This window comes from Ctenopharyngodon idella, chromosome 21, assembly GCF_019924925.1.
Source record: "Ctenopharyngodon idella isolate HZGC_01 chromosome 21, HZGC01, whole genome shotgun sequence".
NCBI classification, from domain to species: Eukaryota; Metazoa; Chordata; class Actinopteri; order Cypriniformes; family Xenocyprididae; genus Ctenopharyngodon; species Ctenopharyngodon idella.
Window position 1 is genome coordinate 7,032,914 of NC_067240.1, and position 17,223 is coordinate 7,050,136.

The 17,223-nt window shown below is 35.0% G+C and overlaps 2 protein-coding genes across 3 annotated transcripts; both read left to right on the forward strand.

Moving 5' to 3' along the window:
• The first annotated feature begins 1,229 nt into the window (after window positions 1-1,229).
• Window positions 1,230-8,927, forward strand: LOC127504357 (complexin-4-like). Of its 2 annotated transcripts, none has more exons than XM_051878897.1 (5): window positions 1,230-2,277; window positions 2,362-2,472; window positions 3,054-3,197; window positions 5,123-5,210; window positions 7,447-8,927. In XM_051878897.1, the coding sequence occupies exons 3-5, from the start codon at window positions 3,055-3,057 to the stop codon at window positions 7,672-7,674; spliced, it is 459 nt and encodes a 152-aa protein (XP_051734857.1). In that variant the 5' UTR covers window positions 1,230-2,277; window positions 2,362-2,472; window position 3,054; the 3' UTR covers window positions 7,675-8,927. The 2 variants fall into 2 exon arrangements, with proteins under 2 accessions (XP_051734857.1, XP_051734856.1); XM_051878896.1 differs by having other exon boundaries at window positions 1,232-2,277; window positions 2,866-3,197; window positions 7,447-8,926.
• A 2,019-nt stretch (window positions 8,928-10,946) lies between these two features.
• Window positions 10,947-14,151, forward strand: LOC127503854 (retinal homeobox protein Rx3). The gene is made up of 3 exons (XM_051878019.1): window positions 10,947-11,598; window positions 12,023-12,249; window positions 13,259-14,151. Exons 1-3 carry the CDS (start codon window positions 11,364-11,366, stop codon window positions 13,691-13,693), a joined length of 897 nt encoding a protein of 298 aa, XP_051733979.1. The 5' UTR covers window positions 10,947-11,363; the 3' UTR covers window positions 13,694-14,151.
• Window positions 14,152-17,223: the final 3,072 nt, after the last annotated feature.

Here is a 17,223-nt window from a genome sequence, read left to right on the forward strand (position 1 = left end):
ATCACTGATGTTAAATACAGCCTACATGCTTTAGGCATGTCATATACAAAGCTAGTGTTTGCCTTATAGCTTTTTAAAATGCTATGCAATATTAATAAATCATTATGCACAGGAAGTTATGGAATCACTGTTTGGATGCTACAGGCTGTCAGCATCCTCTTCACTAGCATCCATTTGTGACATTAGAGTATTGCGCTGGGATATGCCAATGCTTCTTAGTTCTGATAATCCAACATCCATTCCCTCCCTCTGTCCCTCTTCGCTCTCAATTACTGCTCTGTGCTTCAGCTTGATTGCGTACCCTCGCTCTCTACCCCACCCCCTCCTCTCTCTTTTCAGGGGATTACATGGAGAGATGGCGTGTATGTTTAGCACATCTGTCACTCCATCCCACCTTGCTGTGCAATCAATCCAGCACAAGCTCACTGGCTCAACTGTGAACAAATTCAAATGGTCCCCAATACATTTAAATAAGTTCACATAGGATACTTTGGTTTAATTTATTATTAGTTGTGATGGGCAGGTTAAAGGGTTAGTTCACCCAAAAATGAAAATTCTGTCATTTACTCACCCTTATGTTGTTCCAAACCTGTATGCGTTTCTTTCTTCTGTTGAACACAAAAGAAGATATTTTGAAGAATGCTGGTAACCAGTAGCCACTGACTTCCATAATATTTTTTTCCTCCTACTATGGAAGTCAATGGGTACTGTCAACTGTTTGGTTACCCATATTCTTCAAAATATCTTCTTTTGCATTTAACAGAAGAAAGAAACTCATACAGGAACAACATAATTCTGTCATCATTTACTTACCCTTTTCATTTTTGGGTGAACTATCCCTTTAAGGTGTTTTGCTTCTATTTGCATTTGTTCCTGTGACTCCTTTTATTGCACTTCCTGTATGAATAGTAGCTGTCTTCCCAAGGCAACCATATTGTCACCTCATGCAAATTCAAATTTTAAGAATTTTGTGCACAACAATTCACTCCTTAAATGACCTTCCCTTCAGGAATAATTTGTTTACACCATATTTATGTTTCCAAGAGACCCATAATGGAAAGTTATTGGACTGTGGGGACACAATGGTGTCCTTATTACTTTAAGTGTCTTCACCTTGGACAGGCAATGTCTGCTTCAGTTGTGACTGTGTCAGAACTTTAATAGGAGATAATCACCTCACAAAACGAGAGTTGTTTTGTGGGACAATAGTGAAACTGCAACATGAATTGACCTGAGGTGCTTTGAATCCATCAACTGCAAATAATAGAGTAAAACGAGACCTTTTCCTTTTTTTTTTCTTTTTTTTTTTTTTTTTTTTAATATACAAGAGTCATGGGAGTTTGTACGAACACAAGTTCGTCTGTATCCCACATTTACCCTAGGACAATCATTGTGTCCGAGCTTTGAAGGGAGATAATCACCTTACAAAATGAGAGTGTAAAATTCAAACGTCATTTTGTCGGACAAAACATCAATAATTGTTGAGTTTGTTTACAAAAGTCATGGGAGTTCAAAGAATGGAAGATGCTTAGTGTGTATTGTACAAAAAGGACATTTGCTGCTCCGTGTGTGAGTGATATGCTACATGCTAATATGCTAACTGGCAAACTCAATAGCTGATAACTGAACTATTTCTTGTTTAAACCATACAAAATCTAACAAGATATGATTGTTTTGAGGTAAAAAAAACTGCTTAAATCAGTCTGAGGTACACCAACTTAAGCTGTTTTTACCACAGGACAATTGTGTCAGAGCTTTGAAAGAGAGATATTCACATCACAAAACGAGAGCACAAAATTCAGTTGTTTTGTAGGACAATAGTCAAACTGCGACATTAATTGACCTGAGGTACATATCAACCACAAATAACAAAATTAAACAAGACCTTTCGGTAATTACTGTCAGTTTATGCTGCTCCATGTGTGAATGTTATGCTACATGCTAATATGCTACTTGGCCAATTCAATGCCTGAAATGAGCTATTCTTTGTTTAAACAGTGGAAAATCTAACAGCTGAACAGTCTAAAGTTGTGTGTTAATCTTACCTGCTACCAGGTTGGTCAAGTTTAAAGAATTTACAAAGGTTTTGGGCATTTGTTAGCTAGTCAGTCTGGAAGATCAGCTCACTCCGCTAAATGAACTGAACACCACCTTTGCCAGACTGGGAGAAGAACTAGACCACCTGAAGACCATCTTGGCCAGTCTGGAAGACCAGCTAGAACACTGAAGACCAGTTTAGTCACTTTGGGAGACCAATTAAAGCACCAGATATCCATGGTAAGTGTTTTTTTGTTTTGTCTGGAGGTCAGTATTTCATCTCATGTTTAATAACCATTATCTTTTTTTTATTCATCTCAACAGACAAGTATTGAAGAACCGCTGAAACAGCTCCTGGTTGTTTGCAAGTAAATTTGGTGTATAAATTCGCAGCTCCTCGTCTTCATCTCTACATCCTGTGAAACTGATAAACAGGTTTGTAATCTTGTAACTGTGCTTCTTTGGGCTCAGAAGGGGTATAAATGGAAAATCTGGGAACCAGCTGCATTGGTCAGTCCCTCATTAAGTAATGTGATTAGCAGTCAGTGGGTGGATACAACAAATGTGACGTCAACGGCGGAGGCCAACCTAATCTCCAAAACACAATTTTTTTTCTAGTTTTCTCTCTGATCGTTGTCTACTACTGATATTTTTTCCCTCTATTTAGAGCTTATGATTGATAAATGCATTGGGTTGTTTCACTTTTATTGTGTGGAAAAGAGAAAGCACACAGCCATCTGCCTCTCAGAGTAGACGGCCGTATCTTAATCCAGATTATGGCTGCACCATAAACGTTTTTTTTTTTCCCCCCCTGTCCGCCATTTGTAGTCAACAGTGTGCCCTTGATAACAGACAGGCAGGTCGGTTAGCCTAGCTCCAATTAGACCACCAACAATCCATCTGAGGGACATCTCTACTGGAGAATAAGGAATTTAACCAAAGGAGTTCAAGGAATCACAACTTTGCATCAAGTTAGAGACTCCAAAAGGGTACATAATGGCGTTTTTAATCAAAAGTATGGTGGGGAACCCACTGAAGGGAATGGGACTTGGAGGAGGTGAGGAAAAGGCTGAGGAGGAGACCCCCAAGGACCCTGCAGCGGCTGCCGGCATGACTAGAGAAGAATATGAGGAGTACCAGAAACAGCTAGTGGAGGAAAAGTAAGTAAAGTTTGGGCCTCCTGGCCCTAATTTGTGCTTGCATAATGACCTTAGGCTTTAATGACCTTGACAAAGTAAATGGAAAAACTTGCATATGGCATCTTGTATATTGTTTTTAAGTTTGGTTTCATCTTTTTTGGAGATTGTTTGGTTCTTAGTGGAATTAATGCATTGTTAATCCCAATGACACGTACGCTGTTAGCATGTCAGTTTTAGATCCTTCTGTATGTTCCATCCTTAAAGGTGATGATACATTACAAAAACACTGTTAGCCTGTTCAAATAAAAAGCTGCATTGATGTCCATTGTGCAGCTTAACATGGAACAACATGAGTTGTGATGCAAGCACATAAATCTGTTATTCTCTATAGTGATGTATTCATGCTAAGACCTGCACCTTAACTATCTCTGGGTGTAAAAAAGATGATAATGTCAACGATTAAAGACGAACGGGCGCCATGTTGGTATCAGAGAGTAAGCGTCAGATGCTAGCTGCTAATCAGCCCTAAGAGCACAGCTTAGTGTGGGTTATCCTAGCCTTGTTGAGCTGGATAATGCTATTTTTAGAAACAATCATGGTAGCATGGGAGTAATGAAAGTATTGGAGAATGTTAAATGTCTGCATATTTAAAACCCTTCATTCCTTCCTTACTTCCTTACTTATTTATCCATTTTGCTTTTTGTTAGCTTTTTGTTAAAAAGGCATAGTTGATTTTATTTATGGCTGTTTCATTGTTGCAGTGTTGAAGTCTGATTTTGTTGTGTTATCTAAAAAAATCTTTTTGATGTGCTGAAATTCAGTGTTTATCGGTCAGCACTGTAAAAAACATTTTCACGATTTATCACAACATTTTTTCTTTTGTCAAATCAACTTCAATAATTAATGTGGTTCAAATAACATAATATTTTGAGTTTCTGTTGATCAAACCAATCGCCTTCATTGTATTAACTCAAATTTTTAATTTCAATGAACTCAAAATTTTAAGGCAACCAGGTAACTTACTTTTTTAAGTTAAACCAACAATTCTTTTTCACAGTGTGCTCATAAACAGGGAATGTGATTACATAAGCAGATTAATACATGGAATGATGGCGCTCATTCCGGTAATAAAAATCATTAGCTTTTTGGTACCAATTATGGTTGTATTTTATACGTAAAAAGTACATGCAAACAAAATACATTTCGAAGGAAAAAAAAAAAAAGTTATTTATGTTTTACTAATTTTGTGAAACTCGGATCTATAGTAACACTACATTATATACACTGTATGTGGTTCTGTAATATTTATCTTAAAGGCTGTTATCTTTTGTATTGAGACAATAAGGAGCTTTTCAAATCATACGGATCAAATTGTACAAAAAAACATATGAGGCATGATTGCAACTATTGCCAGTTTAATCCCAAGATTTGATATTATTCATGTTCATGTGAGATGAGATAACAACTAGCATCAGCAGGCTCACTTAAGTAGAAATATGACCAGGTTAGAAACAGAGGATTCATACAATAAACATACATGTCTTCTGTGAGATTACATCTAAACATCTTTGCGTAGCTTCAGATCAAACACCCAAAGGATTTTATTATCTAGTTGTTGCTGGTAAACTAGCTTTGCTTCAAGTATAGTCGTCGCACTGCCTGAACAATGCCATAAGCATCCTGAAGCTCTTTATCTTGAATTAAGCTGTACCCAGAGGTCATTTCATTCTACTGCTACAGTGTTCTGTCACGCACAGATTTTAAAACAAAATGTTTGTGCAAAGCATGTTTTCCAGTGAATTATACATGCTTACGGTGGTATGTTTTTTAACATGAAAATCATAAGATTAGCGTCCACTGTATTACATAGAATTAAAAAATAGATTAATACACAGTGTTTTTCTTAGCATGTGATAACGTGTTGTTAAAACATTTCTGATCCACAGAATGGAGCGAGATGCAGATTTCTTGCACAAGAAAGCAGAGAGGGCGACCCTGAGAGTTTGTCTACGAGAAAAATACAGACTTCCTAAAGTAAGAGCCACTTTGCTACCCCCTCCCTTGTCATATACAAGAAGAATTCATTTTGAATTAATATTTTTCAGTTGACAACTGACTTTCATAGTCAGAATTGTACGATTATTTACTACAGTTCAAAGTTTTGAGATTTTTTTTTAATATTTTTGAAAGAAGTCTCTTATGCTCATCAAGGCTGCATTTATTTAATCAAAAATATACAGTAATATTGTGAAATATTATTACAATTTAAAATAACTGTTTTCTATTTGAATATATTTTAAAGCGTAATTTATTCCTGTGATCAAAGCTGAATTTTCAGCATCATTACTCCAGTCTTCAGTGTCACATGATCCTTCAGAAATCATTTTAATATGCCGATTTGCTGCTCAACAAACATTTCTTATTAGTATCAATGTTGAAAACAGTTGTGCTGCTTCATATTTTTGTGGAAATTGTAATAATTTTGAATAGAAAGTTCAAACGAACAGCATTTATTTTGAAAAAATAATTATTTTGTAACATTATAAATGTCTTTACTGTAACTTTTGATCAATTTAATGCATCCTTGCTGAATAAAAATGTATTTTAATGCTTTAATATAAATAAATAAAAACTGACCCCAAACTTTTGAACTGTAGTAAAATGGAAAGTCATATCACTGTAACACTTACAGTAACAAAGATTTATTAGGTTGAAAATAATTTGTTGAAACCATCTCTAGAATTCTTAAATTGTATTTGGCTCCCACACACACACACACACAAATGCATTTTCTCCCATATGGATGCTTTGAGTGGCTCTGAGCTCTTGGCACTACCAATAAATAAGCTAACCAGATTAAAAGAGTTAACTGAGGTCTGCGCAAGCCTCCAACAATATTGGCTTTCCACAACATCTGTTCGTCTTTGTACAGCTTCATTTTCTCTCTTAAATCTATGTGATGCAATAATGCAAAACGGCTAACATGAGTTTGTGCTTTGGTGCTCTTTTTGTTTTTGTTTTGTTTTGTTGTTTTGTTTTTTTAGAATATTTTACTTCATCGGAATGGTGCGAAAGTTAAAGGTTTTGGCGCTTGCTATGTGAACACAACAACAACAACAACAAAAAAATCATGGACATGATTTAAAAGATTAAATGGTCCTGAAAAAAAAGAGTCACACTTGTACTCCTTGTGGTCAAAAATGACCGCATTGGAAATGAATAGGAAACTAATTTAATCTAGTGGAAAAGTTTGGTACTGCACCCAAACAAAGTCTTACCAAAAGCTAATTTTTTGAGATATCAACCTCAAGTTTGGAACACAACTAGTTTAGATTTATGGCTTTGATTTTGATAGTATTTTTGTGCATTTTTCATATCAATAAACTTAAACTTCTATAACTTTGTCCACTTTTTAACTTTTATTCACTTCAGCAATAATCTGACAAGTGCCAAAGCATTCAAGATTTATGCCAGCTTAAAGGGATAGTTCACACAAAAATGAAAATTCTGTAATCATTTACTCCCCCTCAAGTTGTTCCAAACCTGTAAGAATTATGAATTTCTTTGTTCTGCTGAACACAAAAGAAGATATTTGGAAGAATGTTTGTAACCAAGCAGATCTCGCCCCCCATTGACTACCATAGAAGGAAAAAAAATACTATAGTAGTCAATGGGGGTGAGATCTGCTTGGTTACAAACATTAAAAACTACAAAACTTAAAATATAATTTAGTACAATAAAATCCCCTAAAAATATAAAATATTAAATAAAAAACATTATCAAACTAAAATATAGTACATTCATTTGAAAAAGAAAAAAAAGAAAAAAAAATGCAAGGAGCACCATATGGTTAAAAATAAAGGTTCTTTATTGGCATCTGTGGTTCCATAAAGAACCTTTAACATCCAAGGAACCTTTCCATTGCACAAAATGTTCTTCACAATAAGAAAAAAAAAATGGTTCTTTTAGGAACTGTCAACTGAAAAGTTCTTCTGTGGCACAAAAACTGTTCTTCTATGGCACTGATGCGAAAACGCCCTTTTGGTACCTTTATTTTAAAGATTGTATTAAAATGGTAATTGTGTATAACAGAGAAATCTCCTTGAAATTCGTTGGTTTGAGCCAATGTAAGACTGGTCGAGATGTTCAGGAAAAAAAAACTGTGCAATGTGCAACTGATCCACATTGTTTATTTTTGCCTTTATGAACACAAATGTACCTATATGTGCTTGTGTCCCTGTTTGACTTCATGTGTGGATTTCTCCCTCAGAGTGAGCAGGACGAGAACATGCTCCAGATGGCAGGAGATGACGTGGACGTTCCCGAGGAGCTGCTGAAGATGGTGGATGAGGACGCCACAGAGGAGGAGGAGAAGGACTCCATCCTGGGGCAGATGCAGAACTTACAGAACATGGACATGGATCAGTTAAAAGAGAAAGCCAGCGCTACACTGACAGAGATCAAGTCCAAGGCTGAGGAGAAGTGTTCTGTCATGTAGTGATGTAGCAAATTTCTTCAAACCAGGACTGCATTTCCCAAAAGCATCATAAGCCTAAGTAGATTGTAGAACCGTCGATGGTCTCTACGATCAGTGATGCTTTTGAGAAACCCAGCCTGGGTCTCTTTTAGAAAAACAAAACAAAAACAGTATCTTAATTTTCCCTCCACATTGATTGATTGCTGTTGAAGTTTCGGTGACACTTTACAATAAATTTCATTTGTTAACTACATTCGTTAACATCAACTGGCAATGAAATTGCTTCTCCTGTTCTGTTATCATTGCTTTGCTTAGTCTTATGTAACTTTATTACTTTGAGTTTGATGAACTTAAACTATTTAAGGCAATCGGTTTCCTCAAACCATTTAAGTAGCTATATAGTTGTTAAGACTTAGTTAGATTTGTTACCTGAATTCAAACTGAATGAGTGGAATAAACTTAAAATCTTTAAGTTGAGTTTACTCTATTGACTAAACTAACACTAAAATATAAGTGAATTTAATTTAATGTATATGAGTTTACAGTACTCATATTTTAAAATGATTAAGTTAGTTAATGCACTGTGAACTAACAATGAACGATTGTATTTTTATTAACTAACATTAACAAAGGTTAATAAATGGTGTAAAAAATATAAATATATATATTGGTCATAGTTCATTTATGTTAACTAATGTTAACAAATGAGAAATATTGTAAAGTGTTACCAAAGTTTCACCCAAGTTTTTAAATCCCATAGCTGCAACATCTGATTCTAGATCAGCTTTTCGGCTTCTCTGAATATCATTTGCTTGCCCCCCAATTTTGCTGTTGGACTTCATTTCTTTTGTATGTTTTGTTTGAATAAATGATGTTGTAGTCTGTTTCCTCCTCTTTTTTTGTGCATATGTTGCAATATTTACCTGTAAATATATCTAACAAACATATAATGACTTGAACCAGAGGCGGAGAAGCTCTGTTTAATTCCCCCTCCTGCTTTTTTGCACAAGGGTTTGAGATGAATGTGATGCTGTTATTTTTTCTTTTCTAGACAGCTGACCATAGCGTTGACGCATATGATATTGTAACGCTTATTAGGATTCTTTAGTCTTATGTATTAACTTTTCATGTGAGGTAAATAGGCATGTATATGGTTGATGTCTCATGTGTAAACAGATGAATAAAATAGACAGTTGAAAAACTGTGGGTCTGTTGGGCATTCGTGATCAAAATAAGTATGTCTGTGAGCTTTTCTTGGCCATAACTGTGTCAATATTTTATTTCATGCAAGAAAACAAGCATAATAAAAATTAAAAAAGGGCCAGATGACTGGAGAAAATAAATATTAAATAATTCAAGTTCATGATTATTTAAAAAAGCATGTATTTGGAGTTTAAAAGATTACCTGTTAATAGGATTACAAGGTCTAAGACAAGTTAAATTCCTTCACTAGACAGTAACAGAGTAATCTTGTTTTCACATTATAAGACCTCATATTTATTGAGTGGAATATTTGCACTTTAAAAAATTGCCCTTAGGTAAAGTTGTGGAGAGAAAACGGGTTACACTTTATTTTAAGGTGATTTAGTTACTACTCAAGTAAGTACTGAGTAATATTAATTAGCTACATGTAGGCTACTTACTATAGAGTTAGGGTTAGGGTTTGCTTTAAGGTTAGTTGCTTGTTATTATTCATAATTTACTGTTATTACTATACATGTAACTTGTAACTATGTCACATTAAAATAAAGTGTTACCGAAAAACGTACTTAAAGTAGCCTACCTAAAAATGGGAAAGGTATTTCACATAGTCTTACCATAATTCTCAATGTTTAATTATCTGAATATTTAAAAATAATATTTAATAAAATAATAGGCTATAACACATTCGTTGATTTTGAGGAGCTAATCAACACATTCAAAAAATGTATTCTTGTATTTTTCAGCGTATTTTTGTTTTTCAAGTAGCCTATGTGTGTGTGTATCTTTGAATAAATCTCGGAATACCAACATTATCTGTTGTAATTAGGGAAAAGCCAAGCAGTTGAAAGGATTTGAGCTGTTTTGGATAGAGGGGGGAAAGTGTGTAATCCCCTCAAACCAGCGTGTGTCCTGCGGATTATCAGACTGCTGTCAATCTTTGTTCGGAGCTAATTACACGTATCCATTCAATATTGAGGAAGTTTGCAAATTCTTCCAATTAACTGCACCTCAATTGTAGGCTAGCTCTTAGGGGTCGCGCGCTTGCTGCTTGAGATCGCGTTTTGTTCATGTAACAAAATCCCCTAATGGTCGAAAAACCACTCCATGCTCGAAGTGTAGGCTTAAAGTACTTCTTGTTGGTGTTTTATCGTTTTAGACTGGTAATTAGGCGTATTAAATGTTTTATCACCAAGTTAAATTAGATATGATAATTTATTTGTACCAATTTGCCAATTTTAGGCTATTCTGAGCAGGCATATTCCGTTAGGCCCAATGGATTTCAATATTTTGTCGTTCGCAAACAGACTTTAAATAACGTTTACATTTTCTTCTAGAAATTATATATGAACTATATTTTATTGTTGTTACTATTTAATTTTTATAGGTTAGAAGATTATCGCCTTTACAACAATAACAAGACAGACCACAGAGTTTTAGGCTATTTAGGCCCATTTTGTTTAAATGTCTGTAACTCAGTGTTTTATTTTTTTTTTTTATTTTGGCTTACTTACTTATTTATTGCACTGTGTCTCAGACTTTGATATAACATTTCCGCACAAATTAAAGTTTAATGTTTACTATCTTTAAAAATAATAATAATTTCAAGTAGGCTATGTAGGCCTACTCTTTCATTTGAAACGTTTTAATGGTAAATATGAAGACATCGTTTTAATTCAAAACATCAAATAAAATTGGAAACAAATTTAGAAATATAAAGCCGTGTGTTACTCTCACATACGTGGCAAATGTGTCATTTTGTTACATTTTTTGTCCTGTAAATCCTTTCTTATATTTCTAAACAGAAACGTTCAACTTTTACTGTCACCTCAGGAGGGTGTGATAATATGACAGTGATTTCAACATGATAAACTAACTTAAATTTGTATAAAAGTGTATAAGAAGCTTTTCTGTTTAAAAATGTACGTTGTTTATTCATTTATAAAACAACTAGTTAGGTGCACGTGGTTACCACGGAGCGTTTTTGTAAACTGACGTTTTTAATGACATTTTGCGCGTGCAGAGATCTTGTAATTTTGATCTGTTTCGACCTTAAAGATGTAATCCCAGCCCCAGTTCCTCTCATTTCTACAGGCCATCATGATCAAGACATCTGGAGTGGGAAAAGATTATTTAAGATTTATGTAAGGCGGTTTATAAAGCTGCCATTATGGCCACAAGAATCTCTGGGAGGAGTTAAATGCTCTGCTCAGGGACAATACTACATCCCTCACTCTGGCCAATCTGACGTTTCTTGACGTGTCGAAGGGGATGTCACTCACACAATAGAATCCCGGTCGAGGGGGATCCATATAAGGCCCCTGGGGGCCACTGCATCCTCAGTGTGTGCAGGACCACTACTGGAGAAAGTTGCGTGACTTGCTTCTGCTGGGACAGTCTGGACTATTGGATGTGCTGCTGAGTGTATTGATTAGGAAATATAGCCTATAAAACGGGAAAATCTTTAGCTGAGCTTTCCATACTTTCGTTTTTCCAAATCAAAACGTTCGATGAGGCTTGTTGGATCACAGTCCCAAGACATGGAAGAGCGTCTTTCCCCATCCGCGCGCTTGGTTCGCAGTCCTGGATCACAAACGAGGATCCACAGCATTGAATCCATTTTGGGATTTAAAGGAGAGAATATGTTCCACCCGGCGTTTTCCTTTGGATCAGGAAAGCCAGTCAAAGACACTGAGCACTTGTTGTCCCCCAAAAAGGACTCTAAAAACTCCAAGAGCTTTGAAGGTGAGTAAACAGATGCGCAAAGTTTTTAGGGTTTAAAACTGTTTTGGCAGCACTTCTTTCATTTTCAAGTAATTAATAATCTAATTGTACATCTGAGGCACATTTAAATAGGCTATTAATATAAACTGGAAAGTTTATTGAAAGTTTTAGGCGTGTTAAGATTTTTTTTTTAATGTAAATTGTAAATGAAAAAGACGTTGAAGTTAAGAAAGAAAGAAAGAAAGAAAGAAACAGAAAACGTTAAATTATTTGAAGAAATATATAAATATAATTAAATATATGACGATGTTTAATATACGAATAAAAGTTTAATGACTATTTAATATTTTCGCGTTAAGTTAAAAAAATTAAAATGACAGAATTTTAATTAAAATATAAACATGTCGCAGCTTCTCAAGGAAAACTCTGCATTATTTTTATACAGGTGTCTGTAGATCTGCTGTCATGGTCAGTCCGGAATTACCGGATGCGGATGGTGGTAAATTTTCTGATGATGAAAATCCCAAGAAAAAGCACCGGCGGAACCGGACCACGTTCACCACATTTCAGCTGCACGAGCTCGAGAGGGCGTTTGAGAAGTCGCATTATCCTGACGTGTACAGCAGAGAGGAGCTCGCGCTCAAGGTCAACCTGCCAGAGGTTCGAGTACAGGTGAGCACGTGATGGACTTCATGATCTGTGTATTTTGAGAATAGGATTGACGCATGTTGGCAATAGGATAACCTTATTTATAGGACTTTGTTCAAAGCCTTTCATTTTACATATTCATCATTGGTTCCTTTAAAAAATATATTTGTAGCACAAATTTAAGGCAAAAAAAAAACAAAACAAAAAATTAAAATCAACTAGTTGATGTTTTGTAATCAACTAATCAAAAGTAGTTTTAAAGTTCAGCAAATATAGATATATTATTTATCGTGTAGTCCCAGAGGAAATTTGGCCTCTTTTTTATTTTATTAGAATTTTATGTTTTGATTTAATAATTTTAGTGACAGCTGATTAACCTCTATGGGGGAATAAGTCCTAAAATGTGTAAAATTTTATGTGGTTTCAAATATTGTTGAGCAAATTATGATTCGACCATAAATAATTGCCAAAAAAGTTTAAATATAAATAACATACAATGTAATCATAAACATAAATTATGGAAACGGGAGATTAATCCCTTTTTGTAAGTGTACACTGTCAAAAGTGGTATATCTGCAATTGTTATCTTAAAGAGTTATTTCTACACTGTCAAAAATTATTGTCATTTTAACTTAAAATAGTAAGTTACCTGGTTGCCTTAAAATTTTGAGTTCATTGAAATTAAAAGTTTGAGTTAATACAATGAAGGCGATTGACTGAATCAACAGAAACTCATAATATTATGTTATCTGAACCACATTAATTATTGAAGTTCATTTGACAAAAGAAAAAAATGTTTTTTACAGTGTACTTGGTTAACCCAAACTGATGTATATACGTTGGTTGAGTGATGTTAAATAATATTTTTCGACTTAATAAAATAAAAACATTTAATTTAGAAGTTATATTTTGTTCAGTGTATTTGAGGGGTTTTTACATATTAAGAGCATCTGAACTTCCCTCACAATGGGACTTTTCAATATGTGCAACTTTTGCATTTTAAACTAAATCCTTTTTTTATGTCACATTTCAGGTGTGGTTCCAAAACCGCCGTGCAAAGTGGCGACGTCAAGAGAAACTGGAGGTGAGCTCCATCAAGCTGCAGGAGTCCTCCATGCTGTCCATCCCCAGATCAGGGCCACTGTCTCTGGGTAGCGGTCTGCCGTTGGAGCCCTGGCTTACCGGACCGATTTCTTCCTCCAGCTCTCCCCTGCAGTCCCTACCCAGCTTCATCACCCCTCAGCAGGGTGTACCAGCCAGCTACACCCCTCCACAGTTCCTCAGCTCATCCACGCTCAACCACCCTCTGCCCCATATAGGGGCGGTGTGCCCCCCTCCACCAGCGTATCAGTGCTCGGGGTTTATGGATAAATTTTCACTAGAAGAGGCAGACCCACGAAACACAAGTATCGCCTCACTAAGAATGAAAGCCAAGGAACACATCCAGTCTATAGGGAAGACGTGGTAGACTGAGAGTGATGCTGGACTGAGACACTCAGAGACTTGTTTGCATCTCCTTTAACTTTCTGAATCAGACTCTGTTTGGTCCTGAAAGTGGTTTTCACACCTGTTTGTGGTTCATAAACCTCCCAGAGTTGTTCATTGTACATTACTGTCTTTTTTGTTTCTTTTTTTATCAAGAGTTCAATAAAGTTCGCATATAATTCAACCCTTGTTGGACAAAAAAAAAAAAAAAGCATTTAAAGAGAGAAATAAATGTCAGTCAAATAATGTTTGCATTATAAATGCATGCATTTAATTTCACTGAATCACATTTGCCCAATTCAAAATTCCAATTATGCCTTTAAAATGGCAATTCAATGCTAGGAATGATTCACTGTTAAGTATTGTACAATGCAGATGGCCACTTTCCATGACGTTTTGTTGTATGTTTTCACATTGTACAGATTAATTTTGTATTTTATAATAAAGACAAGCTCATAAAAATATAAAATGCAACCTGTCTCTTAATAGTTCTTAATGCTTATTCAAATTGTTGAGGTTGTTATGCTATATCATACTAGAGTTCTTAAATTAAAATAACTAAAAATATATATTCCATCAATTATGTTTTTAATGCATATTTATTATAAATTAATTTCCATTTCTATCGGCTATAAACTTTCATTGTTAGGGTATTATATATTCTATATAATCCCAGAATTAGTTTTTTTCTAATGAATTGTTTATTATATAAATTGTTATTTATAATATATTAAATTATTATTTTTACTTTTCAGTTAATCCGGTTCTTACAGGTTACCAGCAGAAAGTCGTCATACTGTGAGTTCGCAGACCGTTGGAGCGGCAGACGCCTCACTGTGGCGCTTCTCCTTGATTCTGCCGCCATCTAGTGGTTGCGTTTGGAACATTCTTCTCCGCCGACAATGTGCGATAATAGACCAATGTCTTTACAATCAGTGCTGGGTAGAAACTCATTACATGTAACCTGGATTACGTAATCAGATTCTAACAATTAACTACTTGTAATTAGATTATATTACGTTTTAAAATACTCGTAATCAGACAAGAGTTACTTTTTTATTGATTACAAACATGATAGCTATTCTCAGTGGCAGTAAATTATTCATAATTAATTGATACTCCCAACTTTTTTTATTTTAAAATTGTTTATTTTAATTTTTTAATGTTTTAAGTACTTAATAGTTTTTCATTAAATTCTCGAACCCTTGCAGTTCATCACAAACCTCCATCACAAACCCCAGTCTGAGAAACCCTGACATAATGCAATATTTAATGCACTTCATGTTGTTGATAACAAAGAACGGAATATATATTTTCTCTCTTTGTAGGCTATTTTTATATCAATATGGCACAAGATTATCCTATTCAAATCAATGTGATAAATAAGTTAGTCAAAAGTAATCCAAAAGTAGTCACATTACCCTAAATGTGTATGTAATAGATTGTGTTACTAATTACAATTTTTGTCATGTAATTTGGAATCAGTAACTGACTACAATGTAAGGAATAATTGACGACGGGCCGTTGAATTCTTAGAAAATAATGCACACCCACACATTATTTTCTAAGAACTCAACGGCCTGGAGTTAATTAGGGACTTTAAGCAACAGCTGTTGATGGAAAGGCAACGGCGACCAGAAGTAAACTATCAACTGCCGTAGCTAAATCACTAAGCAACAACAAAGAGGACTGCGTGGATCATTTAATCATTTGACATAGCAAACAATACATTACATGTAAATAAAAGCAAGAGAATGGTTGCTTTTGGCATTAAATGACATACAGATACAACTAAAATACTACATAATCATAGAACATAACATTTACTTATCTAATCTGTCACGTATTATCGACTACGGCAAATCGGCTATTCTCCCGTAGTAGACGGTTACGGTAGAAAGTCAAGAAGTAGCAGTTACATTTGCGCATGCGCAACAGAATGCCGTTGCCGTTGTATCAGCAGCTGCTGCTTGAAGTCCCTATTTATTTCTGCGGTTACCACACCTCAAGACACTGTTCCGATGTTGTATTTCAAGACATTTGTCAGGTTTTTGTCCTAAAAACACTCTTGTGTGTGGGACTAATTTCTTTTGATACAGTTATTAAAGAGAGAGAGAGAGAGAGAGCATGTGAATTAGCCTACCTGATCTGTGCGTCTCTCACGGCAGCAGCTCTCTACTAATAGCAAACATAAGTTTATCTACCTCAAGAACAGTGCCGTTATTACCTCACTGGTGAGTCATGTATCTTTTAAGTTGCTAAACTATTTTACTGATTAATTCGTCAGAGCAGCGCTGACAAAACGTTTCTGTGCCAGTGTGTGTGTGTCCGTACGTGTGTAGTTTGAAAGAGAGAGCGGGTATGAGAGAGAGAGTATGTGCTTTCAAGACAGAATAAAACGTATTTTGTGGCAGAAAACATGACATTAAATTGTCATTTTCATCCTACTGTTTATTTATTTGGCGGGCGAAGTGATATGGAACTGCAACGCGGTCAAGACCTGCCTGGAACTACTTTAGCCGTGCATTTCCCTGAAAATAATTGCACAACTTAGAACACTGGTCAACCAATCAGATTCGAGCATTCAACAGCCCCGTCAACAATATCGTAAATCCTGCAAAGTTTTTAATATTTTCATTTTTTAAAAAACGTATGTACATTTATAACACTATACTTAGTATTATATTACCTTTGCATCAAATTACAAAAAACGAATTAACGCTGCTGTGAGGATGTTTCTAATACTGCGGCTATGGGAGTGACAGTTAAAAATGACATCTTTCTCTCTTCTGACTGCCGTTATCAATCGTTCTCTATTTTTTTTCTTCTTTTTGAAAGTTGTGAAAACACTATTGTGGAGTTTTTCTTTTGCTGTTTGAGCAAAGGGAAACACAAAAAATATATTTAATGTATTCTCTCATTCACCGCTACAGAATTTTACCCAACTATGACGACTTCCGCTCCTGAGAAACCCGGAAATGTGAAAAGGGTCTATTGTAACCCAGTACTGCTTACAATCTATACATTTTTAAATTTAAATCAGGGGTTTTAAACTTTTTCATTTTTCAAAGCTAATTTTCAAATATTATATATTCAAACTAATCATGGTATTATACAGTTTTTTTATATAATTTTTTTTCTTACACACTGTAAGATGTGCAAACCTTTAAAATAAAGTATAAATCTCTCATATATATATATATATATATATACATATCATCAGCTAGCTAAATTTCACAAATTTCATAGTTGTTTGCATTACCAGTTAAGATCATTCAAGACACCCGTATCAAACACATCTGTATGAACACACATCACGACTATCACCAGATCTGACATTTGGCATTTTTGCAATAACTTTATCAATAATGCAATTAGATTCAGATAGATAGAGGTCACAGGTATGCTGAATTTCTATTAGTGGTCGTTCATATGTGATAAATGAGAAAAGCATGCATCAGAGTGAAGCAGATGAACTTAACCAAATGAAAGTGGCTCCAATTGACATTTTTC

Coding starts and splice junctions, on each gene's coding strand:
- LOC127503854 (XM_051878019.1), top strand. CDS start 11,364: ATGAGGCTTGTTGGATCACAGTCCCAAGACATGGAAGAGCGTCTTTCC. Junction 11,599..12,022: donor AAACTCCAAGAGCTTTGAAG/GTGAGTAAACAG, acceptor ATTTTTATACAG/GTGTCTGTAGATCTGCTGTC. Junction 12,250..13,258: donor TGCCAGAGGTTCGAGTACAG/GTGAGCACGTGA, acceptor GTCACATTTCAG/GTGTGGTTCCAAAACCGCCG.
- LOC127504357 (XM_051878896.1), top strand. CDS start 3,034: ATGGCGTTTTTAATCAAAAGTATGGTGGGGAACCCACTGAAGGGAATG. Junction 3,198..5,122: donor AAACAGCTAGTGGAGGAAAA/GTAAGTAAAGTT, acceptor TCTGATCCACAG/AATGGAGCGAGATGCAGATT. Junction 5,211..7,446: donor AAAAATACAGACTTCCTAAA/GTAAGAGCCACT, acceptor TTTCTCCCTCAG/AGTGAGCAGGACGAGAACAT.